The sequence below is a fragment of the Gossypium hirsutum genome, chromosome D08 (genome assembly GCF_007990345.1).
Source record: "Gossypium hirsutum isolate 1008001.06 chromosome D08, Gossypium_hirsutum_v2.1, whole genome shotgun sequence".
Classification (NCBI taxonomy): domain Eukaryota; kingdom Viridiplantae; phylum Streptophyta; class Magnoliopsida; order Malvales; family Malvaceae; genus Gossypium; species Gossypium hirsutum.
This window is the reverse complement of record NC_053444.1, coordinates 43,366,218-43,387,275: the sequence shown is the minus strand read 5'-3', so window position 1 is coordinate 43,387,275 and position 21,058 is coordinate 43,366,218. Positions and strand designations below refer to the sequence as shown.

At 35.8% G+C, this 21,058-nt stretch overlaps 2 protein-coding genes across 2 annotated transcripts; one reads left to right on the top strand and one right to left on the bottom strand.

The window, feature by feature from the left end:
• Positions 1-1,820: 1,820 nt before the first annotated feature.
• LOC107910041 (mitogen-activated protein kinase kinase kinase 7) lies at positions 1,821-5,138 on the top strand. The gene is made up of 4 exons (XM_016837789.2): positions 1,821-2,213; positions 2,341-2,417; positions 2,555-4,632; positions 4,706-5,138. The coding sequence occupies exons 3-4, from the start codon at positions 2,658-2,660 to the stop codon at positions 4,846-4,848; spliced, it is 2,118 nt and encodes a 705-aa protein (XP_016693278.2). The 5' UTR covers positions 1,821-2,213; positions 2,341-2,417; positions 2,555-2,657; the 3' UTR covers positions 4,849-5,138.
• Positions 5,139-10,816: 5,678 nt separating this feature from the next.
• LOC107906844 (uncharacterized) lies at positions 10,817-12,467 on the bottom strand. The gene is made up of 4 exons (XM_016833974.1): positions 12,098-12,467; positions 11,702-11,881; positions 11,358-11,608; positions 10,817-11,026 (listed from the first exon to the last, which is right to left on the bottom strand). Exons 1-4 carry the CDS (start codon positions 12,465-12,467, stop codon positions 10,817-10,819), a joined length of 1,011 nt encoding a protein of 336 aa, XP_016689463.1.
• Between the last annotated feature and the right edge of the window lie 8,591 nt (positions 12,468-21,058).

Below are 21,058 nucleotides of genomic sequence, written 5' to 3'. Positions count from 1 at the left end.
GACAAATTAATTAAGATTCAATCTAGTATATATTAAAAATATAAAAATATAATAAAAATTTCAAAATCAAGAGTATAAAACCCAAATCTAAATTCTTAATTCTTAATTCAAAAGGATATTATTTAATTATTAACAAAAATCTTAATTTTGAAGGTCACCAAATCCTGAGACGGTTGAATTGGCGGCCAAAAGCTAGAGACGTGCCGCCCCTCTCGGCTCTTCTTTTCCCCACTTAAACCACTAACCGTAGGATAAGATGCTGCTGATGTATATAATTAATTTCTCCAAATTTGTATTATAAGAATAACCCAATAGGACTACTGTCATGCGGGTCATACCATTTGTCACATTTGGAAAAAAAATAATATGCAAAATTTTAAATTAATTAAATATCTTCATCACAAAGTGAATTACTCTTCAATTTTTAAATATAATAATCGCTCTAGTTTGCAAAATACTCTCTTTTCCATGGATACTTTTTGTTGTATTGAAGAAATTACTTATATAGTAGAAATAATAATAAAGTTTAAGTTCACATGTTCCAAATTTCTAATATTTTTTTATATTTGAAATTTAATCTATTTATTTTAAAATTTAAATCTAAATGTGAATATCTTAGTAAGTGAATGTCTATCAAGATCATCATTTATATAAATAGAGACTTCCGATTGATCAATAAAATACGTTCTCTCTTTTCTCTCCCATTCTCTTTGTTCTTTACTCTTTGTCTATTTATTTTATAACAAATATCATTAAAAAATTTCTATTAAATTTGAGTTATTTTTTTTGTGACATGTCTATTAAATTAATAGTTTTTCTATTTCAAAATATCAAACTAGTGAATTTAATAAAAATATTTTATGGTGTAGATAATAAGTATTACCTAAATTTTGAAATTTAAATTTAAAAAATATGAAAAATATTATAACCTAAAGTTTAATATGTGAAGGACATGAAATTAATGAGAAATAATTATATTTGTGTTTCGAGTTGGCTTTTTTTTATAGGTTAATACCAAGTTTCACTAATCAAATTTATTATTTATTCGAAGTTAGGTTGGTTTAGACCTGTCCATGGGCCGGGCCCGGAAAAAATTTTGGCCCGACTCTTAGGCCCGGGCCCGGTCCAAAATATGGGTCTAAAATTTTTCCCAGGCCCAGCCCTAGCAAAAAATAATAAGCCCGAGCCCGGCCCGGACTGATTTTTAATAAACACAAAAAAATATTTTAAAAATAAAAAATATATTTTTAAAGTATTTTAAAATTAAAAAATAAAAATAAAAAAAAATATTTATTATATTCGGCCGGGCCAGGCCGGGCTCGGGCCAAAAAAGTTGAGCCCGAGCCCGACCCATTTTTTAAACGGGCCTTATTTTTTTGCCCAAGTCCATATTTCGGGCCTATATTTTTACCCGAACCCTCCCATATTTCGGGCGGGCCGTCGGGTCGGGCCGGGCCGCCCGGCCCATGGGCTGGTTCCTTAGCTCCTTTTTAAAATAATAATTTCGCTGGTAATTATTCCAAAAGAAGGCGGGTTGAATAATAAAAAGTTCCAACTATCTTTCATCTCTTTGTACATGAAAGAAACAGAGATTAATTTAATATTTATATTCTACACAATCACATTTATCATTTATTTATACAAATATCTGGGAATTGTAATATAATTTATAAATAAAATTATGTATCACGATCACGTCATTATTGAAAAATATTATTTTATATATTTATATAAAATGGCAGCTAAAATCCTTGCCAAACGACATCGTACAGGCTTCTATTTCTTTTTTTCCAGGAAACCAACCGTCAGGCGTCCGTTGACGAGAGTAACAGTTTTTTGAAAAAAAGAAATGAAGCATGGGAAAAGACGAAAATCGCGGAGAATATTTATAAATAGATTAGAAACGGATACTCGATGGACGTGATTTTTGAAGTTTATAGTTGACTCTGGATAAACATGTTGTTCTTTGTTGTCTTTTATTTTCTGTTATGTTATTCCATCTACAGTTATTGTCCCTTGTTGTTTTCGTTACAAAATGTTTTTTTTGAGAGATTTCAGGTTCTTGGCTTGGTTGTTTACGTTTCCAGCTGACAGTTTTTTATCTTCCTATAATTCCCAAACATTCAAAGCTTTAAGATTTCTTTTCTAAAAGAACAAAAAAAATTGGTCGGGTTCTTTAATCCAGGTGCTATTTGACGGATATTGCTTGAATGGTCAGCTTTCTTTTCATTTCATTTCATTTTTGTTAGCACATCATTTTCATTTTCATTGTTGATTTTTTTTTTGTGTTTATGTTCTCTTCTCTTCTATGGAATAAAAATGGAATATTTTCTTCATCAGATCAAAATTTTGGGATTCTAGAAGAGAATAGTAAAAAGGGAAAGTTGGCGTTGAAAAGAGAGACTTGTCACTGAGAGGTCTGCATATATGGTTTAAAACATTTACTTTCCATTAAGGCCCTTAATTTTTGTTTTTTTTCTTTAAATATTTCTTGGGATCATCCCAACATGTAGTTTTGGTTAAATAACCATTTTAAAAATATATATATGTGCAGGCCTGGAGTTTGGGGGCTGTTGATTCTGGGGTTTCATCTCCAGGATTAGACAGCACCCTTGTGATTTTATTCGAAGGGAGTTGTCCATAGAGTTTGGTTTTAAATGGAGCAATTCAGGCAGATTGGTGAGGTTTTGGGAAGTTTGGGTGCTCTCATGGTTTTACAAGATGATACTCAAATCAATCGACGCCAGTGCTGTTTATTGTTTGATATCTTCAGTTCGGCTTTCAATACAATCGCCGAGGAGATAAAGCTGAACCTCAAACTAGACGAGAAGAACACCAAATGGAACGCCCTCGAACAACCATTCAAAGAGCTTCAAAGGATCTTCAAAGAGGGTGAAGTTTATGTCCGACAAAGTATGGACAAAAGAGACTGGTGGGTTAAAGCAATCAACCTCCACCAGAACAAGGATTGCGTCCATAACCACATCCACAATTTGCTTTCCCACTTCCCCGTTGTCATCGAGGCCATCGAGACGGCAGGAGAGACAGCAGGGCGCGACCGAGGCGAGATGCAAAGGCGGGGAATTGCTCTCAAAATGAAGTACGACAAGGAATGGAATGACCCCAAACTTTTCCAGTTCCGATTTGGGAAGCAATACTTGATCCCTCAAGACATTTGTAGTCGTTTCGAGAGTGCTTGGAGAGAAGATAGATGGAATCTTGTGGAAACTCTAAGGGAGAAGAGCGGTTCGGAATCCACAACCAAAACTCAGCAGCGTCTGGCTGACTTGTTGATCAAGAAAATCATTGGATCAGAGGGTTGTGTTGGCAAACTCTTCCCAAGTTCAATCTTGAATGGAAGGGATTACGTAGTGAGGCGACGAGTTGGGGGACAGTACAAGGAAATCCAGTGGCAGGGTGATAGCTTTGCATTGAGAAACTTCTTCGGGGATGTTGAAACATCAGCCTCTGAAATCTCCACCCTTCTTTCACTTTCACATCCCAATATATTGCAATACCTTTGCGGGTTCTACGATGAGGAAAAAAAAGAAGTATTGCTGGTTCAAGAGCTGATGAACAAGGATCTTACTTATTACATGAGTGGCTCCAAACGGAGGGTCTCGTTTTGTCTTCCTGTCGTGGTTGATCTCATGTTTCAGATTGCAAGAGGAATGGAATATCTTCACTCACAGAAGATATACCATGGAGATTTAAGCCCTTCTAATATCTTTCTCAAAGCTAGAAACAGTACTGGCGATTATTACCAGTTGAAAATCTCGGGTTATGGTTTATCCCCTGTCAAAACTACCACCGGTTCTTCTCTGAAACCGAATGAGACCAAGCCTTGCATTTGGTATGCTCCGGAAGTTTTGCAAGAGCAAGAGCAATGCCTGCCAGGGAATGCCACCAGCTTTAAGTACACGGAGAAAGCAGATGTTTACAGTTTTGGGATGCTTTGCTTTGAGCTCTTGACTGGGAAAGTGCCATTCGAAGATGGACATCTTCAAGGGGATAAGGTGAGTCGAAATATTAGAGCAGGGGAGAGGCCTTTGTTTCCCTACACTGCGCCTAAATACCTTGCCAACTTAACCAAAAGATGCTGGCACTCCCATCCGAATCAACGTCCAAGCTTCTCATCGATTTGTCGGATTTTACGATATGTAAAGAAGTTTGTCGTGATGAACCCTGACCATGATGAGCCCGATGCTCGATCACCGGTCTCAGATTATTGTGAGATAGAGTCATGGTTCTTGAAAGCGTTTGCTGCCAATGGGAGTTTCAATTCATTATCAGTGGCACAAATACCGTTTCAAATGTTTGCTTATAGGCTTGCAGAGAAAGACAAAACTATTTTGAACAGCATGAATAAGAATGGAGAGGGAGCAGCCTCAACTTCCAGAGAAGACATGAATTCAACAGTTGATGATCCATTGATAACAGCTAGTGATGCAAAATCTGCGGACTCTGATGGAAAATCGGTGTATTCTGAGATTCAAGAACAGAGATCAATCCATTTGGATTCAACGCCACAAAGGAGATCAGTTTGCAGCCGGATTCCAGAGAAGAAAATTTTACAGATGAAGAGAAACAGTAATGTGAAGGCGGCGAGAAAGAGTACAGGCCATAAAGATGGTAATTTCTACTTTCATTTTTGCACACTAACAAATTCCTCAACTGAAGCAAGTGTTGGAATATGATTATGCAGGGATACCAAATGGAAAACCTACACAACCGCCATTACCTCGTGTTCAGAGTGTAAAGAATGTGAGAGTAAGTCGGTTAAAATCAATGACGAGGTCGTTGAGCACTGATCGGCTAAGATTAGCAGCTGGTGATACCTCGGATTAGCATACATTAATCAGAGGTGAACATTGTACTATATTTATGATCCATTAATCGCCATACTCATGAACAGGGTTGCAGGTATTCTATCAAACATTTTGGCCAAAAGAAACTGCGTCTTCTTTTCTATTCTTTTTTTTTTTTTCATTTTTTCATCATAAACTTGTAGTTACAATAATAGCAACACTTTAGTTTTATCGTTGGATAGATGCATTTCGTCATTAATACCCATTTTTCTTATTGTTTTATGAAGGTTTTTTTTCCTCCTAAATACAGTCTTAATCTTTCTTGTTCAATTTTGATGATGAAAATCTTCTTTTCAGCTGTGGGCTTGTCAAGTATGATCTATTTTTCTAAACATTTGGCTGATTTCTACTAGAAAAGTTGCAAATAACTTAATAAACAAATCTTCTATAATTGTTGAGTGAAACCAGTTTAAAAAATATGGCAACCAAATAACGAGAGAGTTATACGCTTGATCTTACAGCCAAAATTATCATATACATCAAAATCTGTAGATTTTACAGGGATAAACCATTGGCAACATAGATTGATAGAATGTTAGTTACAACAAAATGAGAACCATAGAATCCCGTAAATTATATCATAAACAAGCCCAGTTAAAAGGAATCTTGCTCCAGGAATCATCATGGTGGAAAGCATCTCATAGAAGAGTTTTCTATCTCAACTTTGCTTTCCCATATTTACTGTTGAGTGTTCTATATCTTGGGGACCATGGTGGCATCACGACATTCCAGGTTCTTCAGCCTGTGAAAGTTTCAGTGGAATCTCGTCCTGCCCAAATTTTGATGATATGGAACCACACTCATTTTGTCTGACTTTACTCGGCCTAGTCAATTCTATGCATTAAAGCCCTATAATATACTTGGCCTGAACCCAGGATGGCTTCACTGCTTACTGATAAGTTTCTAGTAGAAATGTTGGCAACCATGAGGTTCTAAAAATGAGAACAAGCTATCAAGTTTCTCCTTAAATCATCTGCAACACTTTAATACATCCACTAGAGTTTGCAGCAACAACCATGTTTGATTTCCTTCTCCAGAAAACACTTGATACAAATAGCACTTTGTCGGGCAAATTACCAAAAAAGCCCTTTTTTTTCAAAAATTACCGAAATGGGCCCTTTATGTAATTATTTACCGGAATGGTCCATTTTCCGTGAAATCGTGTCCACGTCAGCGCGATGTCAGGGTACGCGCCAGGAAATCGCGTCCAAGTAAGCATGATTTGCTGACGTGGACACAAATCGCGCCCCCTAGGACGCGATTTGCTGACGTGACATGAACAGTTTATGTTCTTTAGCTTAGAAAACTTTGAAAGGCCATAACTTTTCGCTCGGTTGTCCGATTGAGACTATTTTTTTTATTTCGAATAACTTTTCGAGATCTACGCGCTGACAAACAGCCGAAGGCGGTTTGCCGCACTTTTCGTAAAAAAAGATCCTTTTTTGCCCCTAAATTTCGATTTTTTCGGTTTAAAATTGAATTTTGAAACATTCAAACCATTATTTTCCTTATTTATTTGAAGTAAACACCGGATTTTTTTTACAGAATTGTTGTATTATTTTTTTTGATTTGACACGTGTATGGAATAGGTCCGATAAATCGGCTATAAGTAATATAATTAAGATAATAACAGTATTTTTATAATATGTCAAATCTTAACAAGTACAATTTTTTTTGAATCAATTAACTCTTCAATATTACATCAATAGCAACAAGTACAAAAAAGATTCAAAATTGTTACCAACAAGATTTGAACCAAGGTTCTAAGGGAAAAGAGCAAGCATCTTAACCAACTAAGCTAAACTAATTAATTGGCATAATATAAAAATACTGTTATTATCTTAATTATATTACTTACGTTCTAACGATTTATCGAACCTATTCCATACACGTGTCAAATCAAAAAAATAATACAACAATTCTGTAAAAGAAATCCGGTGTTTACTTCAAATAAATAAGGAAAATAATGATTTGAATGTTTCAAAATTCAATTTTAAACCGAAAAAAATCAAAATTTAGGGGCAAAAAAGGATCTTTTTCGATGAAAAGTGCGGAAAACCGCCTTCGACTGTTTGTCAGCGTGTAGATCTCGAAAAGTTATTCAAAATAAAAAAAATCGTCTCAATCGGACAACCGAGCGAAAAGTTATGGCCTTTCAAAGTTTTCCAAGCTAAAGAACATAAACTGCTCATGCCACGTCAGGAAATCGCTTCCTAGGGGGCGCGATTTCCTGGCGCGTACCCTGACATCACGCTGACGTGGACGCGATTTCGCGGAAAACGGACCATTCCGGTAAATAATTACATAAAGGGCCCATTTCGGTAAATTTTGAAAAAAAGGGCTTTTTTTTGGTAATTTGCCCCACTTTGTCATCATCAGTCTCTTTCCCAGAAATAGGGTCAATGGGTCCAAATTTGTGGGAAGTTATTGGCATAGGCAGAGATCTATAGCACGCATATACCTAGAGCACAACATTTCAACAAGTTAATGCTTTGTAGCCAAAAGAAACAGATAAATGTATTTGCTAACTGAGTGGTTTTAGATCGCCCTACTTTCCTATCTCAAGAAAAAGGAGGAAATCAAGCTTAAGTTAATACCTCATTTGTTTCTGAACCACAAGTTATGTAACCAATAGCAAACAGATAATCCCGCAAAATTCTGGAGAAGCAGGTGAAAAGTAGAACAAACACAAGTAAAGATAAAGGGCTTTGTCAGATATTTGGAATCGAGAGATAATAAGAACAGAATACTTCCAGCAGAGAAATGTCAACCTTTTCAATAGCATATCCACGGAAGGTTAAGCTGCACGCATTAGAGGATAGGCCACTATTGCTAGTTCTATTGAGGTCCCAAAGTTTTAATGTGTTCAGTGGAAGCGGTAACTACAGTTTCTGAGTCCACGAATTTCACATAGCTCACAGCTTTATCATGACCATCAAGAACACACCATGGGACTTTAGCATTACGAAGATCATAGCAATATGTTTTGTAATCCACATATCCAAATGCCAGTAAATGAGTGGCATGAGTAGAAAATTGAACGCAACAGACATTAGCAATGTTTCTGATGGTGCCTAAGCAGCTTTTTTACACCCACAACAATGGGGGAAAAAAGGTTAGCCCATGAACTTGTGCAAATCAGAGTAGTGCTTTCAAGACACCTTAATGGTAGAGCTTAAATATGTTTATGCATAAACACACACAAGGACAGTTTCTTTCTACCTTCATAGCTCCTTTCAAACTAAAAAGTTAAACTGAAAAAATTCAATGGCATTTTTAAACAAACGACAACGATCCATAATAATCAATTCAATTAACTTTTTGCCCGATACAATTAGGTAAAAAAAGGTTTATTAGAGCAGTGAAGCATAGACATTCTTGTAATTTATTTCTTTGGCAAGTGAAATATATCGATGTACGCACAGACTGCAGATATATAAGGAGTGCCTTACACCAGTAGGCTTCTCTTAGCCTGCATTGGGATCTGGCTTCTGCATTTTTACTATCTGTTTCCTCTACCAAATTTTATTTTGTTGGTGTTAGAAACAAAGAACAAACAAGTTCAGCTTATGGCTTGAACAACAAGGCTCGATACTTGCAGAAGAAACAATCGAATTTGAAATAAAAGAAAGAAGAAAAACTAAGAAAATGGAGAGTATGTTGAAGAAAACAAACTGATTTCATTCAACTTTGAACAATGGCATAATGCCAATACATAAACCAAGCAAATTGCTTGTCAAAATCAGTATATGGTCACCTAATTGCTACCTACTACCAATAATACATTGAAACTTGTAAAAACAAGCTTGTACACTTAAACAAAGCTGAGTTAACAGCTCATTCATCAACAAATTACATCAATCATCAACCTAACATAGTTCAAAATGAACTAAAATACATTACATCAACTTAAAGTTACAAAATAAACAAAATAGGAACAGTTGTGCTTGTTGCAACAGCTTCTGCATGGTTTGATCTTCATGGCCTGCTTGTTGTCTACTTCTTTGCTACATGCTGACCAACCTTCAACACTCCCCTTTGGTTGGCATGTTGCAAACTCCTAATTTCTTCCTTAAGTGCTCGAACTTTGTTACACTAAAGGCCTTGGTCAAAATGTCAGCAAGTTGATCCTTTGAATTGCAATGAACCAGTTTCATTTCCTGAGGTTGCTCCATTTCTCTAACAACATGAAGTTTAATACTGAAATGTTTTGTTCTTCCATGGAACATCGGATTCTTTGCAATTGCAACAGCAGATTGATTGTCACAAAAGATCTCTGTTGCTTCCCTTTGATGCACATTCAAGTTAGCCATAATTTTTCTTAGCCAAATGGCTTGGTTGACAGCACTTGCTGCTGCAACATATTCAGCTTCAGTAGTAGATTGAGCCACCAGTGTTTGCTTTTTCGAGCTCCAACTAAACATGGATGAACCAAGATTGAAAGCATACCCTGAGGTGATTTTCATGTCATCAATCGAACTAGCCCAGTCATTGTCAGTGTAGCCAACTAACTTCGGGTTTTTAGCTTTGCTGTACATCAATCCATAGCTCAATGTACCCTTGACATACCTGAGCACTCTTTCTCCAGCTTGAAGGTGCTTCTCATTGCTGCAATGCAAAAACCTTGAGAGCAAACTTACAACAAACATAATGTCAGGTCTAGTGGCTATTAAATACAACAAACAACCAACTAAACTTCTGTAGGTTGTTTCACAAACCCTTTCAAAATCACCATGGCTCGATAGCTTTTCTCCAACAGCTACTGGAGTATTTGTTGTTTTGCTATTTTGCATTGAGAACTTGGTCAGAATTTTAGAAGCAAAGGCTTTCTGACTTAGGAATATCCCATAGTGTGTTTGTGTCACTTCCATGCCAAGGAAAAAACTCATCCTTCCTAGGTCAGACATATCAAACATCTACTGCATTTTGATTTTGAAATCTGTCAGCATTGTTAGGTCTCCTCCTGTCACTAGCAGGTCATCAACATACAGGGATATAATAAGCTGAGTTTGTGCCCTTTTCTTCTTAACATACAAAGTAGGTTCGCTCTTGCTTCTTTCAAATCCCAAACTGACTAGGTAGCTATCAATCCTACTATACTAGGCCCTTGGAGCCTATTTCAAACCATACAAGGCTTTCTTTAGCTTGTAGACCATATGTTCTTTACCAACTACTTCAAAGCCCTGTGGTTGTTCAATATAGATTTCTTCCTTAAGAAATCCATTGAGGAAAGCTGAATTCACATCTAGTTGGTGGATTTTCCACTGCATTTGTGCTGCTAAGGCAATTAGAAGTCTGATAGTGTCTAGCCTAGCCACTGGTGCAAAGGTGTCCAGGTAATCCAGACCATACTTCTGGCTAAACCCCTTAATAACCAACCTTACTTTCAGCTTATTCAAGCTCCCATCAGCATTGTGCTTGGCTCAATAATCCTATTTCACCCCAATGATCTTCCTTTTGGCTGGTCTTTCAACCAGTTCCCATGTCTGATTCTTCTCAATCATGTTGATTTCATCAGCCATTGCTTGCTTCCACCCTTGCTGAGCTTCAGCCTCTTCAAAGTAGCTTGGTTCTGCTATGGCTACTTGAGCTCTTTCATAAATTTCATCCAAGGGTCTTGTGCCCCTGACTGGTTCATCATCAATGCCCATTTCATGACCATTTTGATCTGGCTCAGTTTGGTCTGTTACAAAGTCTTCAGAAACTGTCTGCGGCTTATTCTTTTCCCAATTCCAGTATGACTTCTCATCAAACACCACATCTCTGCTTATTGACACTTTTCTTGTCAAAGGATCTAAGATCCTATAGCCCTTTTTGACTGTGCTATAGCCCACCAAAATACCAGGTCGAGCTCTTTTAGCCAGCTTGTCCCTCTTAACAGCAGCCATATGTGCATAGCAGATGCAACCAAAGACCTTTAGGTGAGCCAGTGATGGCTTGAAACCAAACTAGGCGTCAAATGGTGTTTTTTGAGCCAAGGCCTTGGTTGGAATCCTATTTTGAATGTAAGCAGCAGTGTTGACTACCTCAGCCCACAAGGTCTTGGGCAAATTCTTCTCAATCATCGAGCACTTGGCCATATCCATCAAGCTCCTGTTCTTTCTCTCACTCACACCATTCTGTTGAGGAGTAGGTGTTTGTGAGCTGATATTTAATGCCTGTTTCATCACAAAAGGCTTGGAACTGAGCTGAGGTATACTCTGTCCCATTATCTAACCTTAGGGTGTTCAACTTGCAACCTATTTCAGTCTCAGTAGCAGCCTTGAACTTCCAAAACATAGAGGCAACCTCTGATTTTTGCTTCAAGAAGTAAATCTAGTAAAATCTTTAGAAATCATCAATAAACAGAATGAAGTACCCGCTTTCATTCAGTGATTTTGTCTTCATAGGGCCACATACATCAGTGTGCATGAGCTGCAGCCTTTCTGAGGCTCTCCAGACCTAATTTGAAGGAAATGGGAGCCTAGCTTACTTTCTTAGCTGGCATACCTCACAAAACTCCTGTTTTTGAACTGAGCCAATGAAGTTTTCAGCCAAATCATCTCTGGATAGCTGATCCATTGATCTGTAGTTGGCATGACCAAGTCTTTGATGCCAAAGCTTGGATTCATCTGATGTGGCTGTATGGGCAGTTTCTGAGCCATTTGTCCAATCAATAACAAAGCTCTTATCAGCCATAGTGACTGCCATGAGCTTGGATCCACTTGGATCACTGATTTGGCACTCTTTGCCTTTGAACACTACAGAATACCCTTTCTCTAGTAGCTAAGCTATGCTAAGCAGGTTTCTATCAATTTCAGGTACCAACAACAAATTCGAAATGAGCTTGTTACCTGTAGGAGTGCATATCAACACATCTCCTTTACATTCTGCCTTTATAAAATGACCATTTCGAATCTTAAATTTGGTTTTACAGCTTCTGTCTGAGGACTTGAAAATGGTAGCATCTGGTGTCATGTGGTTTGTGCAGCCACTGTCCAAGAGCCAACCATTTGTAAGCTTCTCTTGAGGAGCTGAGCATGACACAATAAAAACTTACTCCTCATGGTCACTATCTTCTTTTGCTAGTCGAGCCTCAGCCTTTGGCTGCTAGGGTTGATTCTGCCTTGGCTTGCCCTTGTTTTTGCAGACCTTTTCAACATGCCCCATCTTTTTGCAATATTGGCATTGCACATCTGGTCTAAACCATCAATTTGTTTTTGGTTGACCAGGTCTTTTGCAATGTCTACAGGGTTGGTCCCTTCTTTTTCCAGAATCAAACTTTGGCTTGTCTATCCAAGCCTTCTTAACTTTGTAGGCAGTATTAGTCGAGGCAGAATTGGTCTTTGCTTGAAAGTCACTTTCTTGATGCTCCTCCAGTCTGCTAGCTCTTCTTTGCTCTTGTGTATAGAGAGCATTGATCAGCTCTGTCAGTGAGATGCTGGTCAGCTCCCTTAAATCTTCAAGAGATGAAATTTTTGCCTTATACCTCTCTGGTAAGGTTGAAATCACCTTATCCACTATCCTTACTTCATTGAACTGCTTACAAAGGAGCCTTATGCTGTTTACCACAACCATAATCCTGTCTAAGTACTGTTTGACAGTTTCTTCTTCTTTCATTTTCAAATTCTCGAAGTCCCTTCTTAGGTTCAACAATTGTTGCTGCCTTGTCCTCTCTGTCCCTTGAAACTCCTCTTTTAATTTTTCTTAAGCCTGCTTTGGTGTTTCACAGGACATGATCCTTGTAAAGATCACATCTGACACTGAGTTCTGGATGCAAGACATAGCCTTGTGCCTCTTGGTTCTTTCATCAGCATGCTGTCCGATTTGAGCCACTATTAGATTGGCTCGAAGTGGCTCTGGTTCAACAACTGAGTTGACCACCTCCCACAGATCGAATGCCTACAGATAGGTTTTCATTTTGACCACCCGTATGTGATAGCTTTCTCCATTGAAGACTGGTGGTACAGTTGGTGAGAAGCTTGATAAGGCCATTGTTTTGTATAATAGGTCCTTTAAGATTAAAGCTCTAGATACCAATTGTTGGTGTTAGAAACAAAGAACAAACAAGTTCAGCTTATGGCTTGAGCAACAAGGCTAGATACTTGCAGAAGAAATAATTGAATTTGAAACAAAAGAAAGAAGAAAAACAAAGAAAATGGAGAGTATGTGGAAGAAAACAAACTTATTTCATTCAACTTTGAACAATGGCATAATGCCAATATATAAACCAAGAAAATTGCTTGTCAAAATCAATATATGGTCACCTAATTGCTACCTACTACCACTAATACATTGAAACTTGTAAAAACAAGCTTGTACATTTAAACAAAGCTGAGTTAACAGCTCATTCATCAAAAAATTATATCAATCATCCACCTAGCATAGTTCAAAATGAATTAAAATACATTACATAAACTTAAAGTTACAAAATAAACAAAATAGGAACAGTTGTGCTTGCTGCAGTAGCTTCTGCATGGCTTGATCTTCATGGCCTGCTTGTTGTCTTCTTCTTTGCCACATTCTGACCAACCTTTAACATATTTACTTAAGAGGAAAAAAAATCGTTCATTAGGGTCCAACTACAACAAGCTTGCCTAATATCTTGTGAGCCATGAAATTTGTAAGATACAAAAGAACATACCTCATAAATTATCACCACCACTAGCGAATTTCGTTGGATACACCTGAGAGAAGTCAACAGACCAAGCTCTCTTTTCATGCTTAATATAATGTGAGATAGCTTGACCGCTGCTTGCATCCCATAACTGGATCCCATAAAGCCAAAATGAGAAATGCAGGAATTTAACTATTAAAGTAATTTTAACAACTTAACGATGAGATATGACACATCACATTGGAAACAAACAATGTTATTCCAGGAATTAAGAGCTTGGCATTTGAAACTATGTTATGCCACAGGAGAATGATATACCATTAGCTATCCCCGGACCACAACATTATTTCAACAAATAAGATTTGTACATTAAAACATTAATTTGCTAGAAGTATCCAAGCATAGCGTGGGGTTTACAAGGAGCCTCCAAAACCATCATGGACACAAAAGCTTTTCAACACGGTTATAGATGATGGTCTATCCATTCTCTATAAATTTTATGATGCAAAATTATGTCTAAGACTATGAAGCATGGACACAGACACGCAATACGGGTACGACACGATACAGACAAAGCGACATGGTAATTTTTATATATTTTTATGTTAAAATAGTTAATGTAAATGAAAATATTTATAATTTTCATTAATATATAATCAATTATTTTCCATTAAGCTCTCTTATCATTACATAAAATATGAAAAATCATAGTAATACATTTTCCAAGTTCATTACAAAAAACATGTCATATCAAATCTAAATTTGAAGTTTAACCTATATCCCTAAAAGGCTTGTACAAAAAGAAGCAAAAAGAGAGAAATTTTCTAATTCAATTCATAGCATTAACATTTTTCATATATTCTTCTTTATTGGAAAAAATTACCATCTCCATACTGAGTTCATCTAGAGATAAGCTAGCAACTTCAAGAACTTCAACTCCTTCAAATGAGTCCAATACATCACCTCCAATATCCCACATCTTGTTCTCTCCTTTATAATGAAAAGTATTTCTTGAAAGTAATCGAAGATTAGTATGCACAAATACTAAATCTTTGGTACGTTGAGGATTAATATTTTTTCTCCTCATGGAATGAATAAACAAATATGTACTCTAATTCCTCTCAGAGCAAGATGATGAAGAAAGTTGTCTAAGAAGTTTCAGAGCTAAGTTTTGAAGTAAAGGTATTAAAGCCCCATGAACTAACCACCAAAACTTGGGATCCAAAAGCCATATATCTTATAGTGAATCAAATTAACCAAAAACATTTAGTGCTCCCAAAAATCTTGCAAACTCTTGGAAAGCCATCTTCCTTTCTTCGGTAGAAGGAAAAAATCTTCTTAAGCACTTATTCATTTCTTCTGAGATTTCTACATCTTTATATGGAGGAAGGTAATTTGGGACCTCATTAAGCCAATCACGACAATAATACCTATGTAAACAAATAAATTTAAAATTTTTTAATTGATAATAAATAAAACAAGCATAAAAGAATAAAAACAAGTATAAATGGAATATATGTTATCTAAGTTTACCATGGATTTAAAGAATGAGCCATACAATGAAGTGGTGTACCACTCTTAGTCCATCGATCAATAAGAATATCATAGACCACTTCATAAAAGATTGATATTTCGTCTCATTTTTTTCCCTTCATGCCTATAAATGCTTGTCTTCACTTTTTCAATCATTTCATTCCACATCTTATAAACCAAGTGAAGCATAGGCCTATTCGTGTCCATATTTTGAAGCATATCATATATAAGTCCTGTAAAAGAAAAGATATAATTCAAATATCTCATAATATGAAATTCTCTTACTTACATCGTTTCTTCTATGTAAAATAGACTTAATAAGTTTTAATTTCATATCTTATTCAACCTATAATTCTATTTTCACAATTTTTGGTGTTTTTTTAAAATTTATACAACGGCTGCTGTCCAAAACTATTTTATTACTAATTTTACTCTTTCATGTTTTCTTTGTATTAACTTTCATTTACACACACACAACTCCAAGCATGTCCATAGCTAGCCATTCCAATAGCTAGTTATTATGAAATATTTACAAGTCTTCATATTCATACTTACTCCACATCAACCTTACCAAAATTTGATCACATATCGAGCACATTGTTCATGAATATATATACACATGTACGTGCACTCATTCATCACATAATCACAATCATTTACACTTAGTCATTATCCCATCAAAGGTTATCCAAAATTTCTTCCTTCACCAACGAGGCTTTTGAAATGTCATATTATCTATAAGTAAGGATATATAAGTCCTTATCCCATCAAAGGTTATCCAAAATTTTTTCCTTCACCAACGAGGCTTTTGAAATGTCATATTATCTATAAGTAGATCATTCATCACTAATAACCATATTTTGGAGATCTCATTAAATGAGCTTGAGTCTTTTTAACATCACAATCATAGAAGCAAGTTGAGTATCCGCAACGACAATCAATTTCAAAGGTACAAAAGAATTTAAATATTGCCAACCTTATAGAATGATTCATTATGAAGTTTCTTATAAAGATAGCATCATCACCAACATTATTTATGTAACACCCCTTACCCGTGTCAGACGCCGGGACAGGGTACGAGGCATTATTGGACTTAAATATAACCAATCATACAAAATCGAGTCATGAAATTTCATCCAAATTAAAACTTTTCATATTTCATCATAAAGTCCCTAATATGGGCTTACGAGACCCAATACATACTTTGAAAGTGGTTCGGGACCAAACCGAGAACTGTTAAAAACTTTGAAATTTAAAAAAAAACAGGGGCACACGCCCTGAGCACATGGCCATGTGGCCAGCCTGTGGATGAAAGTTAGGCTATTTACCAGGCCTTTTTCCATTCAAACATTTACACACTTATACCAAATTTATCAACACACAACATGGCATTATCATAAATGTACAACTTAACCAATAATAGCCAACATCAATGGCCTTATACAAAATGAACTATCAAATAACATAGGCCGACATTTTAGGCCAAATTAATTATGGCACATAAAAAAATAATCAAGTCCTCTATATATGCCATAATTCATAATATTGCTTTCAAAATACCAAAAGAGTGTTGATAGTGTGGATGGATCTCCGACGCTCTCCATACCCTGAGCTAGCTTGGTGACAATATAAGACAAGGGAAAGAAAAAGGAGTAAGGATATAGCTTAGTAAGTTGGTATGTAGATAATAAAAAATTTATTAACATACTTTTATCAATCCTCATAATGTGTTCTCAAGATAATACAATCATATTTGCACATAGTTTCACTATTCACTCATGTTCATATCAAGCTGTCTACGCGAGTCATAGTCAATAAATTATTTATATCTTGAGCTACGGAACTTCGAATTAAGATTCGCTAAATTTCTCTAAAACTAGACTCACATATCTTATAAACCATAAAATTTTTAGAATTTATGGTTTAGCTAATAAGTACAATTTATTCTTTAAAGTCATCCCTATTCTGCAGTCTGATAGTTTCGACCCTTATTCACTAAAAATTAATTATATCCTTGTACGGGATTTAGATGATGTTGTAGTTTATTTTTATTGAAAATATACTCATTAAGAATTTTAAACATATAAATTCTAACCCATAATTATTTTTAGACAAATTTTAATGAGTTTCCAAAGTCAGAATAGGGGATTCTGAAATCACTCTGACATTGTCTCATAAAAATTCAAATATCTCATAATATGAAATTCTCTTACTTACATCGTTTCTTCTATGTAAAATAAACTCAATAAGCTTTAATTTCATATCTTATTCAACCTATAATTCTATTTTCACAATTTTTGGTTTTTTTTAAATTTATATAACGACTGCTGTCCAAAACTATTTTATTACTAATTTTACTCTTTCATGTTTTCTTTGTATTAACTTTCATTTACACACACATAACTCCAAGCATGTCCATAGCTAGCCATTCCAATAGCTAGTTATTATGAAATATTTACAAGTCTTCATATTCATACTTACTCCACATCAACCTTACCAAAATTTGATCACATATCGAGCACATTGGTCATGAATATATATAGACATGTACGTGCACTCATTCATCACATAATCACAATCATTTACACTTAGTCATTTCCCGTTGAACACATCATAATATTAATGGATACATCAGAATATTGCATATAGTGCCTGTCGAAACCATTTTTAAAAGTTGAAAAAAACAGGAATCGACTTTGAAAATGCAAATGGGAGTCGCCACCGATCTTTAATGAGGCATGATCAGATCACCTTGAAAACGATTTTAGGTCTACGAATCTTGAGAAAATAGGTTCGGGAGTCGGTTACACACGAGGAAGGGTTGGCACACTCGTAACGCCCAAAATTGGTACCGAATTGATTATTTAATGTCTTAGTGTTGAGAATTTGAAACGATTTTAAGATACGATCCTTTGAAAAGAAAAGTTGAATGAAATAAATTGGATGATGAGACTCACTTATTTCAAAGAAATAAATTACCGCACTCAATAAGTTAGAGTGCAACATTTAAATCCTCAAAATTAAGTCTACCTCTCGATTTTCAAAACCTATTTTAAAAAGGGTATTTGATTATTTGGGTCAAATGAGAAAATCAAAACCCAATAAGTTAGGGTTGATTTCACAAAATTCCTAAATATCAAATATTGCCATTATTTTCATTTGTTAGAAAAATTCTGGTCTCGAGAAAACAATATGTAACATCCAAAGCGTCAGGTCACCACGTATTGAATTCCCGAGAATGAGCTTTTTATTTATGTTTTAATTAAAGAAAATATTCGATTATTTAGATTCAACGAGGAAAATTGGAACCCAATACGTTAGGGCTCAATTCTTTCGAAGATTCCAAATACCGAACTTTGCATTATTAAACCATATTAAACACGACTTTTTGAACGAATAAAGCACAATGGAATAACAATGCACGACGTGAGGCGATAATTCATAAACCACAATATAAGTTAATAAACACTAATAATAAATGAATGCCAATAAACAAATACCATACGCATAAAGGCAATAATTTCACATCATATGTAACTATCAACATTAACATTTAAAAGCTAATAGTAATAAAAAAAACTAAGAAACAAGTGAATTAATACAAACACCAACCCAATGTACAAGTTTAAAATAACTAAAAAATATGAAAGAAAGGAAATTATATATTAAAATAAATTTAAAATAAGTAATACATAAATGAAATTTTGAAATAAATTAAAAATACGGTTAAAGATAAATACTACATAAAATAATGATGTCCAAATAAATTTTAAAGTAAGTATTATGTAAAAATAAATCAAAGTACATTAAATAATACATATATGTACGTATATTTATAATAACAATATATAACGAAGATTAAACAATAATACGCAATAAATTTTGAAACAAATGTATAATAAATCCAAAGTGGTAATGCACTTTTATTTATAATATAAAATAATACTACATAAAAAATACGTACTGAAACTAACTATTAATATATGATAATAATTAAAAACTTAAGGTAATAATATAAATAACAAAATAATGATATATGTACATAAATAAATAAACACATAAACTAATACAAATAATAATATTAATAATAATAACAATAATAATTAAAATAGTTAAGTAATTTAAAAAAGCGCAAGGGGGACTAAATCGAAAGTTAAATTCGAATTTAAGGGAAAGAAAATGCAATTAGAAATGTCTAAGGGTCGTATTAGAATACGCGCGTAATATTGGGGACCAAAAAGGGAAATAATCCTGTGCGCTCAAAACGCAGCATTTAAATCAAGACCGAATTGAAATAAATTCAAAATTCGTGCGGGAAAATTACAGAAAAACAAAGATGAAATTAAAAAGATGGAGCAAAGTGGAGGGATCGAATATGCAAATAGACCACGCAACAAAAATGCACGGATCCTCCCCGGGTCGGGTCACCGCGCGGGTCGCTATGGGCAAACGGCGTCGTTTTTTGCCATTGAGGTTAAGGCTCAAAACGGCGCCGATTAGGTCCTCTATAAAACCTGATTTTTTCTTAAAAATTTCATTTCTTCCCTTATTTCCCCAAAAAAAACAGAGAAACCTCTCTCTCTCTATCTTTCAAAACCCAGAATCTGTCCGACCAGCTCACCGAACACCGCGTCGGCCGTCGGTCGCCAGCGACGGCGCCGCCGTACGCGGTGGTCGGGAATCCAAAAACTCTTCGTTTTCCCTCGCTCTTTGCCGTTTCAAATCCTAGGCCTCCGTCCATTCAACTCCGATTCGCCCAGAGAAGAAGAAGGCTTCATCGGCGCACCCACGAAGGTAAAACTCCTTCTCCTTTCCTCTCTTCATTTTATTACTTATATATATACATCAAAATGAAGAACAGATTGAAGAGAGAAAAATAACAACTTTGAAATCACCTTTAAGAACTGTTTTTTATTGCTTTTCTTTCAAGGATTTCATACAATATTCTTCCCCCCTCTTTCATTCGGTTTCATCCCTTTTTATATCGAAAATACTCAGTAATAAAAAGAAAAAAAATATCAAAATCTCATTCCCTTTTCGCTATTTTTGTCTTCTATTTTTGCTGCTTTGGCTTGTTTGTTTGCTGCAGGTACTAGAGTACGGAGGTGGATCTGGCACGTACGGAGGCGCGCGTGAGGCCTAGGGAAAGCCCTGGTGGCTGCGGCGCTGGAGGCCAGCCATTGCTGCTAGGGTTTCTGGTTCTTTTCTGTTTTGGGCTAGATGTAGTTGGGTTTAGGTTTGGGCTGATTGGGTTTTCTAGATATTGGGTTATGTGGGTATTGTAATTGGATTTAGTGATTGAGCTTCAATCCGAATTTGGCCATTGTAATTGAACTATTTTTTATTGGGTTTATGATTGGTTTATGGGCCGGGCAAAAATGGGTATTACAACTGCCCCTCTTTGCTCTTTGTCGTGTAATGAGAGCGGAGCAAAGACTTTAAAATGGCCAATTTTGCCTGGTCGCTGGATCTTGGTGCCCCTTTTCTTCAAGTAGCCTCATTCCATCCTACTGCATCTTCAGAGGTATAGAAATTGCTTCGATCCACTCCACCGCAACGTTGGGGAGATAGGATTCGTAGCTTATAACTTTGATCTGCTTAACTGTGATGTCGGGGAAATAAGATTCGTTGCTGTAGCTTCAATTGATTCCACTACACTGCCTGGGAAGTAAGATTCGCTATTGTAGCTTTAATCTTTTTAACTGTAATGTCGGGGAAGCAAGATTCACCGATGTGGCTTTAATCTGTTGCACTGCATTAGCTGGGGAGTAAGATTCACTGTTGTAGCTTTAATCTTTTTAACTGCAATGTCGGGGAAGCATGATTCACTGATGTGGCTTTAATCTGTTCCACTGCATCACTTCGGGAGTAAGATTCGCTGTTGTAGCTTTAATCTTTTTAACTGCAATGTCGGGGAAGCAAGATTCACCGATGTGGCTTTAATCTGTTCCACTGTATTGCCTGGGGAGTAAGATTCGCTATTCTCAGTCTGTCCCACTGTAACTTCAGGGACATAAGACCTGATGCGATCCACTCTACTGCAACTTCAGAGAGATAAGAT

Excerpts from the sequence above, each read along its gene's own strand:
- LOC107910041 (XM_016837789.2), top strand. The coding sequence starts at position 2,658 with ATGGAGCAATTCAGGCAGATTGGTGAGGTTTTGGGAAGTTTGGGTGCT. Across the intron at positions 4,633-4,705 it reads GAGTACAGGCCATAAAGATG|GGATACCAAATGGAAAACCT; the intron begins GTAATTTCTACT and ends ATGATTATGCAG.
- LOC107906844 (XM_016833974.1), bottom strand. The coding sequence starts at position 12,467 with ATGAAAGAAGAAGAAACTGTCAAACAGTACTTAGACAGGATTATGGTT. Across the intron at positions 11,882-12,097 it reads AAAAAGAAGGGACCAACCCT|CTCCTCAAGAGAAGCTTACA; the intron begins GTAGACATTGCA and ends TGTCATGCTCAG. Across the intron at positions 11,027-11,357 it reads AAAAACAGGAGTTTTGTGAG|GCATTAAATATCAGCTCACA; the intron begins GTATGCCAGCTA and ends GTGATGAAACAG.